The sequence below is a fragment of the Silurus meridionalis genome, chromosome 3 (assembly GCF_014805685.1).
Source record: "Silurus meridionalis isolate SWU-2019-XX chromosome 3, ASM1480568v1, whole genome shotgun sequence".
Taxonomy (NCBI): Eukaryota; Metazoa; Chordata; class Actinopteri; order Siluriformes; family Siluridae; genus Silurus; species Silurus meridionalis.
The window spans coordinates 8,049,967-8,063,192 of record NC_060886.1 but is presented as its reverse complement, the minus strand read 5'-3'; the positions used below and the strand labels follow the sequence as shown (position 1 = coordinate 8,063,192).

General features: G+C 39.4%; 1 protein-coding gene across 1 annotated transcript; it reads right to left on the bottom strand.

Annotated features, from left to right (window-relative positions):
• Window positions 1–4,381: 4,381 nt before the first annotated feature.
• On the bottom strand, window positions 4,382–11,966 carry LOC124381377. The gene is made up of 9 exons (XM_046842968.1): window positions 11,825–11,966; window positions 9,313–9,463; window positions 8,605–8,647; window positions 8,483–8,531; window positions 7,872–8,168; window positions 7,596–7,698; window positions 7,016–7,055; window positions 6,372–6,422; window positions 4,382–6,250 (listed from the first exon to the last, which is right to left on the bottom strand). The coding sequence occupies exons 1-9, from the start codon at window positions 11,964–11,966 to the stop codon at window positions 6,203–6,205; spliced, it is 924 nt and encodes a 307-aa protein (XP_046698924.1). The 3' UTR covers window positions 4,382–6,202.
• Window positions 11,967–13,226: the final 1,260 nt, after the last annotated feature.

Sequence of the window (13,226 nt, the reverse complement as noted above, 5' to 3'; positions counted from 1 at the left end):
GCTGTCGTTGCCAGCCACCCCAGTCTGGCATGCACCCGTGGCACCGGCCCCTGCTCCACCTACTGGCACCTTGGCTATGCGTGAACCTCAGCTCGTGCCGCCCGCTCGATTTTTGGGCGACCCAAACTCCTGCCGCTTTTTATCATGCAGTGCGATCTGATTTTCACTCGGGTTGGTTACACACATTGATCTGCACGTAAGGGAATGCCACTGGGAGCATTGTTACCCCGTTTAGGCTCTTGATCCTTGCTGTCCTTCCCCTACATGCAGTTTCCCACCTCGTGGTTCGGGTCCCGGCACCCGCTCTCTCTCTCACCGCAGGCCATGGAGATAGGACGCAACCACCTGACCATTACCAAGAAGGAGAAACGTCGGTCGCTCGCTCTATGCCTAACCTGCGGAGGTAATGGGGACATCGCCGCATCCTGACCAGTAAAAGGCTTATTGGTGAAGGAGGGAGCACCCACAAGTCCCTCTTCCCCCACTCTCTCCAAACCCACCATCTTGGTCCACCTTTAGGCAGGCCCCGGAGGCATGGAATTGGCTGCCTTCGTCGACTCTGGGGCTGATGCCGAGTTTATCAACCTCAAGCTTGCCAAGCAACTACAAGTCCCCATGGAACCCCTACCCAAAGTTTTGCTAATCAGAGCCCTAGACAGCAGCCTTTTAGACCGGGCCACTCACTGCACTAAGCCTCTACTCATGTCAGTGGGGGAACGACATCAGGAGTGGCTTTCCTTCCTGGTCATCTCCTCGCCCCAAGCCCTATCATACTCAGGTTCCCTTGGCTGTGGAAACACAACCCACGTGTAGACTGGATGACAGGATGTATACTGGATTGGCCACTGCATCGCCCTCCTCCCCACCCAAACCACTGCCGGTTGTCACTCCCAAGCACTCAGATTTAGCATCGGTTCCTGAAACCTATCATGACTTTGCCCCCATGTTCAGTAAGGCCTTGGCAACCTTCCTGCCTCCCCACCGACCATTGAGCTGCTTCCCAGAACCAGTCCCCCACAGGGCCGCCTGCATCAGTTATCAGCCAAGTCAAGTCAAGTCATGTCAAGTCAAGTTTATTTCTATAGCACTTTTTACAAAAATACACTCCTCAAAAATGGGCTCTATTTTTCACTTCCGGTTCCGCGGTGAGCACTTCCGGGTCGGCGCCCATCTTGCCGTTTTTCCCACGTCTCCCAGTATATAAGGACAATCAAGACTTTAGCTCCTAGCCAGATTATCTTACCGGTTTCCTAGCCCCTGAGATTCTTCTTACCACCCTACCTGTTCCTGTTCCTGTCCCTGATCTCTGTACCCTGTTCTGCGTACCCTGTTCTGCACTGCCTCTGCCCTGGTTTGAACTCTGGCCTGTATTGGTTTGTGATTCTGCTCTGCCCTTCTTTGTTCTGTTTGCCAGTTTATGGATTTTTTGGACTGTTTTTTGATTTGTTTTTTGTCTTCTCTGCATCGCCCTGTTTGCCTGTGTTTTCAACCCTGGACTGTTTTTGGACTTTGTTTTTGCCTTTGCCCTCTGCTATACTTTATATATTAAATTCAGTTTTTCCATAAACTTATTTGCATCCTGGATTTGGGTCCTCTTATCCAGTCACTCTACACCTACCCCTGCACCCGAGTTCCTGACAACACGTCACAAACCTCATTACTGGGATAACCGGTAACATCCAGATGGACCCTGCCAGAATCCAGGCAATCCGGGATTAGCGAAACCCCACCTCCCACTGCCAACTACAAAGGTTCATGGGCTTCGCCAATTTTTATCGCCGCTTCGTCAAGGGCTATAGTTCGGTGGCGGCGCCCCTCCACTACCTGACTTCCTCCCTCTTCTCGTTCCTTTGGGGTCCCGAGAATGGGAGGAGGCATTTCTCGAGCTTAAGCAGCGATTTACCTAGGTACCCATCCTTATCTTTCCCGACCCAGAAAAAGATGTAGACGCCGAAGTCGACTCCTCCGATGTATGGGTAGGGGCAGTGCTCTCCCAGGTCTGCCCCGAGGATAACCGTCTACATCCTTGTGTCTTTTCCTCCTGGCCTCTTAGCTCCTCTGAACGTAACTTCCCAGTGGGCGAAAGGGAGCTCCTTGCCGTCAAACTGGCCTTGGAGGAATGGCGCCACTGGTTGGAGGGGGCGGAGGTCCCCTTTCTGGTCTGGAAGGATCACCGCAACTTTCAGTACCTCTAATCGGCTAAACGACTCAACCCCCAACAGGCCAGATTGGGCCTTTTCTTTAGCCGCTTCCAGTTCTCCCTCTCGTACCGGCCTGGGAGCCGAAACATTAAACCTGACACACTATCTAGAGTTCATGCCCTGGAGGAGTAAGAGCCATGCCCCGAGACCATCCTTCCCAAATCTTCATTCCCCAGTGTTCTGCCCGACCGCCACGCCCAGCGGTGAGTACAGTCAACTTCACCGCAGAAATCATCCAATTGTCTAAACTCCCGGTCACACCCACGCTTTGGTTAGGTAAAATACTGCACCCCGGTGGTCATTTTCCAGGTGGGCATCACTGGCTGAAAGGGGTGGCACACCCCTTTACAGTAATCATGGAGCCAAGCGTCTAAATACCCGACAAGCCAGGTGGGCCCTATCTCTCACGCACTTCCATTTTACTATTACATATCGTCCCGGCTCCAAGAATGGCAAAGCAGATGCCCTGTCCTGGATCCCACGGACTCTAAACCCATCGTTTCTCCCAATCTAGTCCTCAGCCCCATTGTCTGGGATTTGAAGGAGGAGATCTGGACGGTGATGCAGGAAGAGCCAGCCCCCACTGGATGCCCGGAAGGGAAAACGTTCGCTCACATAGACCACTACAAAGAGCCCTCAGGACCACCCGGAGGTTCGCAGATCCTCGGAGATCGGAGGCCCCCCCTTACCAAACAGGTGATCTGTTATGGTTGTCCATCCAAGATCTGCGACTATGACTACTCTGCAAGAAGCTCAGTCCCCGTTACATCGGACATTCAAAATCATCAAAAAATGAAGTGGCCTATCGTCTCGATCTCCCTCCCCGGTACTGCATCCATCCTACCTTCTACTTGTCACTCCTGAAACCCTTCTCACCCCCCACCACAGAGGACCCTGGAGCCACCATCGATCCTCCTCCCCTGGAGATGCTGGACCAGCCGTCGGTGTACTCCTTCCAAGAGATTTTGAACTCGCGGCGTAGGGGCTCCACCCTGGAATATCTCGTCGACTGGGAGGGGTACAAACCGAAAGAACCCAGACAGGATGTCATGGACCCAGCACTCCTGGAGGAGTTTCACAGTCACCATGACCGCCCTGCACCCCATGGCCGGAGACGTCCCTGTCGCTGAGTTAGGGCATCAAGAGCCGCCCCTGGAGAAGGGGGTAATGTCAGAGAACCACCATCCACGCCTCCCTCCTGCACCCTCAGCACACTCGCTCGGTCTCTCCTTTCTACTAATCACCCACACCTGTCTCCAATCTACACTCCCCTTTATAAGACCCCCGTTCCCACTCGCTCATCATCCGATCTTCAGTTTATTCTATAGATCATCTCTGGACTACCTACGCTCTGCATTCCACCTATTCTCCGGTGTTTGCTTCCCTGGAAGATTTTGCTTCAATGTAAAAATTGCCATTTAAACATGGGGATTGACAGTCACTGTAACGTCTGGGCTCCGGTTGAGAACAGAAATGAAAATTATACATGAGCACAAACACTTTACTGATAGAATATTTTAACTTAAATGTATTATGTACTGTTATTCCTTTTCTACTTTGACTACAACAACTAACATACATATATTAAATGTAAGCAACACTATATATTAAGAGTACACATATTCATGCCAAATGTTTTTAGTTTAGGGCTTTTGGTTCAGTAATTTTTACATGCGCAACATGTAAAGATTGTATTAATTCCCTCAGGATCATATAAATGATTATTATTATTTTTATTATTATTATTATTAATACACTTGAAAACATACAAAACAATGCCAGGGGGATAAAAAAAGAAACCAGATTTGGTGCAGTTTGCACAAGCATGAAAAAGCTAAAAGAAATTTACAAACTCTCCCAGTCCTACTAATGCTAGGCTCAAGCCTCCAAACCGAACACTGTGAGTCCGCCAAAGCATCCAGATCTTTTTGGGAAGGAACACAGTCCTCCCTACCGGAGAATTAGTACAGCATAACAAAATTAAAGAAAGTCTGTTACATAATCCATATATCATATAGACTGCAATATGTTAATGAAATCCCCACTATGGATTATGCACAATTTTCCTGAAAATAGACTGAAATAAAATTCTGGCTTTGAAAAAGAGTTAAAGAAATGGATGCAAAAGATAGACAGAAAGATACAATGCTTTATTCATCCTAAATTGCAATTTACAAGATGATAAAAAATGTACAAAATGATCAGTAGGTGGAATTGCTTCTGAACAATGCAGCAGAGAGCAAAACATTATCCATCAATGTCAAACAAAAATATATAATAATTCTCACAATTACCTACTAAAACACAAAAACACAAAATCTTGACGTCTTTCAATTAATTGTTTTGCTAATGTACTATTTGAGAAGGTGCTTGTATAACTGTCATTTAGAATTTAATTCAGTCTCAAAACAGTTAATCCAGAATAATGGTGCTTTTTATCACTTATTAAGTCCACCAAAATTGCAGTTTTTTTAATTCAAATAAATCTCTGTGTTAGTAGAAATCCTCATGTTTTTAAACTAAGAAATGCACATAGAATTTTATTTCTCATTTATCAGAGGTAAATTATATTTTATAGTTGGATTTTCTAATTCTGAATAAACTGTACTCATACAAAGTATAAAGAATTATATAAAAAAAAAAAAAAAAAAAAAAAAACCCAGAAAACCACACTTTTCAAAACCTGACCTAAAAACCATTTCCACTGATGTTCCACTGGGCAACACACAAAACCACATTGTTTTCTCGCATGTGAACACATAACTCTTACTCTGTATCTGTGAGCTTGAGAAACATAAGATGGGCAGAGACCCTTTTGTTTTTTAATTTTTAAACTTTCATCAATTTGGTTAAAACTGATCTGTATATATTAAAAGATTTTTTACACCAACTATCTTTATTTGTCTTTTAGTTTTACTAGTCAGATTTCCATTGCACTAAAAAAATTTTACCCTTTAAAGCAGCTCTGTTTATCTGGTGTAGTATATTTTTTGTATATTTCAATATATACAATCTGCAATGTAATGCAAAGCAATGGATAAGTCAGACTTTGAAAGTAATTTTTTTTTAAAGATTTTTAAATGTTTTTCTGTATAATTATGTCAAATGTTTTAACAAAATAGACGGTTGTTTGAATTTTAAAGAAATAAAATGAACATGAAGATAATTTAAAACTGAACAAAAAAAAAACTATTCTGTGTTCAGTCATTACTGAGAGTGATAGAGATGTACAGACAATAAATTATTAGTACAATGACCAATTAAATGTTACAGATTTTTAACCTTCAAAAAGTCTAACTTGATTTATTAAATTGTAAAATGTTTGTATCCTCTTTTTTGTTTCTAAACCATCCAACATGGGGGGTCTCACCACCATTCTATAAACTTTGCCTTTCACTCTTGCAGATCCCCTGTTATCACTAATCACTCCTGCCACTCTTCTCCACCCACTCCACCCTGCCTGCACTATTTTCTTTCAGGAAAATCCCCAAGCCATCAGGTTTTGGTGGGTATATGGAAACCACTGGAGAAAATGTAGTCTAACACCAATTTTTCTGGTAAAGCTGCACTTATTAAAGCAATGAGCAAACAAAATGGACAGGGCAAAACAAGAATGAGAATGTGGAATCCTGTACATTTTTCTACTGAAAACACTGTCGTTTTCTAATAATTTAATTGAGGAATGTAATGTTAATTTCCAATTAATTTCAATTAATCTATAATATATATGACCAAGACATTTATTCTTTTTTATCACTCCTTTTTAGTAAGCATTTGAATGACCTACATTTAAGCAGCCAATATAAACCTAAACATAAACTAAAACATAGATTCTGTATAACACCACAATCCCCTGTAAAGAACTGACAAATTTATTAAAATCTAGATAAAATGTACACTAAGTAGTAGAGACAGTTCATATAGCCTGCCAATTTAACTGAATTATAGAAACGTATCTGTGATGGTGACTCTGTGAAGTATAAACAAATGTTGTTGTGGATTTATAAATAGCCAATAGAGAAGTCATTTGGGCTTGTCATTGTGTAGACCTGTAAAAAAAAGTATAATAATAATAATAATAATAATAATAATAATAATAATAATAATAAACATATAGCTTTGTTATATCATAATTTGATTGGTTTTCATTGGTTCAATGTTGAAACTTACACATTCAGTTATCGTCTCACTGTGACAGACATTATCTTTATAGATCTTTGGCTAGTTACAAAAATAAAACCACAGTAATTATTAATATACATATAGAATATTCTGAGCATGTTTATTGTCTGTTAATTGATAAGATTAACAAATAAATAATGACAAAAACATCACTGCTCTAGAGAAGATCTGCATGGAGGAATGGGCCAAACTGCCAGCAACAGTGTGTAAAAACCTTGTGGAAACGTTTGATCTCTGTTATTGCCAACAAAGGGTATATAACAAATTATTGAGATGAACTTTTGTTATTGACCAAATAATTATTTTCCACCATAATTTGCAAATAAATTCTTTAAAAATCAGACAATGTTATTTTCTGGATTTTTTTTTTTTTCTCATTTTGTCTCTCATAGTTAAAGTGTGCCTATGATTAAAATTACAGGCCTCTCTCATCTTTTTAATTGGGAGAACTTGCACAATTGGTGGCTGACTAAATACTTTTTTGCCCCACTGTACCCGCTAAACCATCATATAATTAAATTTTCTCAATGACTAAGATATTTTTAACCAATACATCTATTTTGAGTAATTGTAAATATTAACCCATTATTTGCATGTACTGTATACATATTTATATTAAAATAAGAACTTACAATCGTTTTGCCAGTTTCCGTTTCTCGATTTTTCTGTTTCCTGTAATGAAAGCCAAATAGTCTATTTTTTGTTTTGCAGCAAAATGTGATTGGCCTAAACAAAGACCATATTTATAAATTCTAAAACACAAAGCAGCATACGAAAAAAAAGTAAATTTTTCCAGTCTTGATAAAGCTGTGATTATATTAATGTAATATCATAAATGCAGTATGTGCGCACTTATGTGTTAATTACTACTTCAAAAATGGAAATTAAGCGTTTGAAATTAAGCCAATAAAAAGTGTAGTATGAAGAGCAATGGTTACCCCATGTGTATATTTCATGTGGTATGTTTCTTGTTTATTAAACAATAAGAAGAAAAAGGCGAATATGACTAGTTCTGTTTTTGAATAATATAAAATTGGGATTATGTGTATAACCTGTATATTCCTGTGAGGTTCTTAGACACTGTCCTGCATACTTAGAATATTGTTTGTTTATTGTATTTTTTTGCACTAACATCACTCTGTTTTAAAAGTGTATTTGCCGTTAATATAAAGGTAGGGTGAACATTTTATAAAACCACCAGTGGTCACTTACCTGAAAAGACACACAGCACAAAAGATAAAGAGGCACACTACAACAGATGTTGTAGCTACTGTGAAAATTATGTAACTTTTTCTGCCTTGTTGTAGTTCAGTCTCTGTGTTGGCAAATGAAACAAATACAACACGAAGTGTAGTCTGTATTCTCACAAAATTAATTAATTTAGTACTTTAAAAAAATCAATTTTTAAACTCTATTCTCAGATAATGTTGCTATTTAATTTCATGATATCAAAAAGGCATATTCAACACATATTAAAAATAAAATTACCATCAATTCTCAATCGCCACTGCAGATTTAGTGGATAGCACTTGTATAATCCTGCATCTGAAAGCTGTACATCAGATATCTGTAGTTTTCTTGCATTTTGGGGGTCAACCTGCATCCTGTTTGATGTGTAGTTGATTACAGTTTGGTTTAGTACTGGGCTGTAGTTAAAAAGAAGATTCCCATCTTTACGCCAACCAACATCTTTAAATCCACCAGTCAGATTTTGATTGCAGTGTAAAATAACAGTTTTACCAGTCGAAGCAGTTTTGTTAATCTGCTGTAAAGAAGTGGTGAAAACTGCAAAAATAAAACAGAATACACTTTTAAATTATTATTTGTATTAGTTACTATTAAAGCCAAATTCATACATAATATCCTTAACATTACATTGTATAAAGTTCCCCCCTTTAAAGCTGTTAATGTTTTTACAGCAGAAAAATCAATGCCCCATGATCCTATACAATAACTCTTCATGTTGCTACATTCTGGTCAAACACATTTTTAACAAATAATGTGAACATACTTTTATTTACTTTTTTTATGTTTGTTTTTCCATTTCCATTAATATTTTTCAGACTTTTAGGAAACAAAACAAGTAATAAACTGAATACCTGCACGAAGAAACAACAACGTGATGATCGCCAAATACAGCATTCTGATCTAATGATGATGATATCAGTGTCACTACAGATGAGGTCAAAATACTCTGCATTGAATATAATAGAACACTGACTTTAGAGCTGTACTGCAGCTTCCCCCAAGACCGGAAGCAGAAGCTGAGAAAAAATTGCAGTAGAGAGTAGATGAGAATTCATGCAATCAAAAAACACAAGCCAAAAGCACAGTAGTGAAAAGTGAATGAAGTTCTAAATAACATTTGCCATAAAAGGGATGAGCCAAAAATTGCTAACGGAATTTAAAACTGTGGTTGGCAACTAGGAAAGCAACAGAAACAAACAGCTTGGTAAAATCAGTTAAACTGAGAAAAACCTCACAAAACTCAGATAAACCCAAAGTCTATTAATCTGTGTGTGTGTTGGGGAATTTGTATTTTGACTAACAATTTGTAATTTGGTGACTGATAGCCCAGTAGACTGTGGGAACTGTAGTCCATTGCTGGTAGATGCCAAAGAAACATTAGAAAAAAAAATAAAAAAAATATTTCCACATTGACTTGGTTAAATACATTTAGGCAGAAATTCATTCAGCAACTGCTTTGTCAAGGTTACAGTAGCAAGTAGAGATGCTACTTCACTGCGGACTTAAAACTATAATATCAAGATGTAAAATACATTAAAGATAGAGAAAAAAAATAAAAAAATTTTGTCATTTAATTATCAACAACACAATCATGTGGCTGTTATGCGGCAAACGGAAGCGGAAGCTGAAGTGCAAACAAAACGGGTTTTATTTACATAAAAGGCAGAGCCAACACAAATACCTGCTTTCACAGGGATAATCCGGTGGTGCGCTCCGAGAGCGCGGCCCACAGAGTCCTGGACTGGCGATAGGCAGTCCGTGGTTATAATCCAGAGAGTGAGGAGTCCGAGAGGAGACGGTACGTAGAGGGATACACACATACCACCATGAACCTACAATAACGGACCGCGAGTGTGGGTGAATGAGGGGTTTATATTGGAGCTGGGGATAAGTGAATAACGAGCTCCAGGTGTGCATGATTGAAGCCGAAAGCTCAGGAGCACGCGGAAGCAATGACAGCCTTACAGTTAATGTTCTTGTAAAATTATTATGATTATGATATTTTAACAATCTTCAACTACTCAGTTTTTGAGACCCTGTAACTATTGTAGCACCACATTCCTGTCATCAGCCGATAGTAATGGAACTTAATGTTTTTTAGCACATTCCATATCCATTTTGCTGTGTGTTCTGAGATGCTTTTCTCCTCACCACAGTTGTAAAGAGTGGACATTTGTGTTACAATAACAATCCTGTCAGCTTGAAACAACCTGGACATTGACCTCTGACCTCAGTATAAAAATTAGACCAACATTAAATTTCTGTAAGGCTGTTTGTCCTGACAGTTTTTTTTTTTTTGAGAAACAGTGTTTACCACGTCCTGAGGTGAGATGTTTTGCATGCACTACCTAAAACTACCTACAAAATAAAAGCACAGATGAGCTACAATAAAGGCTTGTTGTTTATATAATATTTTGAGTAGTTCCTGTCTCTGATCTCTGAGTTTCCTTTTTTTTCTGTGTATTTCCAAGGTGGTACCAAAAAGATTCAAGACTAGTTTTTAAAAGCTGACAGATGGCAGCACAAGGCTGCACACACACAGTCACAGGGAGCACTGACCTAAAAATATTGAACTGTGTTGTACATCAGGAGATGTGCAACCGGTGCTATTCTGACCACGTGCGTAACCAGGTCTGCCCTACTGACCACATGCGCACTCTCTTTACAGTGGTGTGAAAACCCAATGGGTTATTTTTTTGAATGTTTGTGGCACTTTAATGTTTCAGATCATTAAACTACTTTAAGTATTAGAAAAAGATAACACAAGTGAACACAACATGCAGTTTTTAAATTAAGGTTGTTATTACTGAGGGAAAACAAAATCTAAAACTATGTGGCCCTGTGTGAAAAAGTGTTTGCCCCCTGTTAAAACTGTTCAATTTCTCTAGCCACACCCAGGCCTGATTACTGCCACACCTGTTCGCAATCAAGAAATCTCTTGAAAAGGACCTGCCTGACAAAGTGAAGTTTTGACACCACTTACATGTTTCTCGCTGGGAACATCATGATATTACTTTCGCACCAACTCTACTCTCCAGATTTGGCTCCTGCAGATTTTGCCCTCCTCCCAAAGATGAAGATCAAGCTCAAAGGTCACCATTTTGACACCACTGCAGAGATTTAGTGCAAATACCAGAAGATGATTGATGCACTTCGGAAAGCTGACTTTTGGGACGCATTCCAGAAGTGTTAGGAATGCTAGGAGCACTGTATTTCTGTGCAAGGGGAATATTTTTGAAGGTGATATTATGTAAATGTAGATAATAAAGTACTTTCTTGTAAACAGAACCAGTCTTGAAACTTTTTAACACCAAAATATATTTTTAAATAAATATTTGGCTGAGTTATATTTAAGCAATATATACATATTAACTATGTGGTCAGAATTTTGTGGACAATTAAATGTGCTTATTGTATATCCAAAATAACCTCCATTCTTCTGAGAAGGCTTTCCACTTTGTTCTGGTCAAGTGTATACAAACATTTATTCACATATAGAAATATAAATTATTTCTAAAAGGTTTCTTAATTCAATCTTTGGTGTACATAACATCAGATAAGTCTGTGTATATACAAATATAATATTAGAAACATTTCTGTAGAATGAAGTGATGACAAATTTGTAAAGCAGAAGTGAACATTGTAGGCACTGGCAAAATGGAGAAAGAAAATTGAAACACACACACACACACACAGAACTGTATAATTGTAATACATCATGATTCCAGTTGATTGGCTCAGTGATGGTGAGTGGTGAGAGAATGTATAAAATGTGTAACTGGGTGGGCTTGTGGTAGGGAAATTGTCTCACTGTGAGATGGACAGAATCGTCTTCTGTCTTCACACAGGAAGATAAAGAAATAATATATATATATATATTTTTTTTTTTTACACGGTTCTTTTACATTCATATGTTAATAAAAACAAAAACATTTTTCAGGATTTATTTCAGCCTTATTCATTTCTTAATATTCATTTCTGACTAAAATACACACACACATACATACATACATACATACATACATATATATATAAAAGTGGCAGGTAAATAAGAGTTTGAAATGTGACAATCACATCTGACTGATCACTTACCCCCAGATGTGTACATATTTCATATCTATATATGTTTGCAGCCGACACCAAGACAAATTCCTAGTACTGTCAAGTGTTCGTTGCCAAACCCTTTGCTGTACCTGGCAATAAAACTTTTTCTGATTTCTGATTCTGATTCGCTGAGGGCACCATCTTGCCCCAGAGCCTCTGCGAAGGCGCCGTTAAACCTTGTTCACACGCTGAAGGCGCCACCGCGCTCCAGAGTCCTTCCGAGGTCGCCATCGCACCTTAGACACCCATCAAAGGCGCTGCTCAGCTCCAGAGTCACGCAGAGGGCGCTGTTACGCTTCAGATTTTCGCCGAAAGGCCTAATTTGCCGTAATGCTTCAGAGTCCCACGGAGGTCACTGTAACGACTTGAGTCCCAGAGTCCCTTTGAGGGCAGTCACCTTTCCCTAACCTCAAAGGTGTTCCACCGAGTGGCAGTTCCCAGCAAGCTTCACCGACCTTCCTCATATCCCAGGTTGTGTGGCCCTGTCCAAGTTGGATCTACTCATTGCCATGATAAATCTACCGGACTTCCTACCACTTGTGTTCCCTGTACTTTCATGCTCCTAGCTCTGCTTTGGATGAAGCGATCACGATTAGCGTCAATGAAGACATTGTGGTTTACTCCCGGTTTCTGATGGCTGGTCTATATCCGTGACAGCTGCATGCTTAAAACGTTTTTAGCCACTTCTTTGTCTTCTTTCGGCTGCTCCCGTTAGAGTTTGCCACAGCGGATCATCTGTCTCAATACTACCCTGTCCTTTATCCGCCTTTTTAAACCAAGAAAAGTTTTTATCCACTTATAAATAATAAGGAACGGCTGATTTCGCAAACTGTAGTTGAGTAAAAAGTAAGATATTTGAATTTAAAATGTAGTGAAATTAAAGTAAAAGTCTCCCCAAATGGAAATACTGAAGTAAAGTACAGATACATGAAAAAGTTACTTAGTTACTGCAACGAATCACATTTTCTTTGTTACTGTCCACTACGGAAGTGCATTGCAGTCACAAAAAAAAAAAAAAAAAAAGCGCATTGCAATCACAAAAAAATTTAAAAAGTGCATTGCATTCACAAAGAAAAAAATATATAAATAGTTGAGGGAAGTGTTATGGAGCATTTTAATTACTATTATTATATTATATTATATTTTAACACTACTATCATAGGAATCTAGGTGTCACAAGAAGTTGGGACCTGGGTTTCTGTAAAGACGTCGGCTTAGACAATTTCGGCGCCTCAAGTTAACTCCGCAGGGATCCAGAATTTTAAGCAGGTGCCGGATAGTTCTCTGAGATATCACTAAGCCAGATTGAATGCATTTCAAATGCATGACTTTGTATCCATGAAGCATTCCATATTGGTTTAGCTGCTCCTGAAGAAAGAGAGCTACATCAGGAAGGTCAGAATGTGCTTTTCTCCTGAACAGTCCTAAGCACTTTAGATACCTGCGCAGTGTTGACATACTAATGATAATACCATCCAAATTACTCAATGG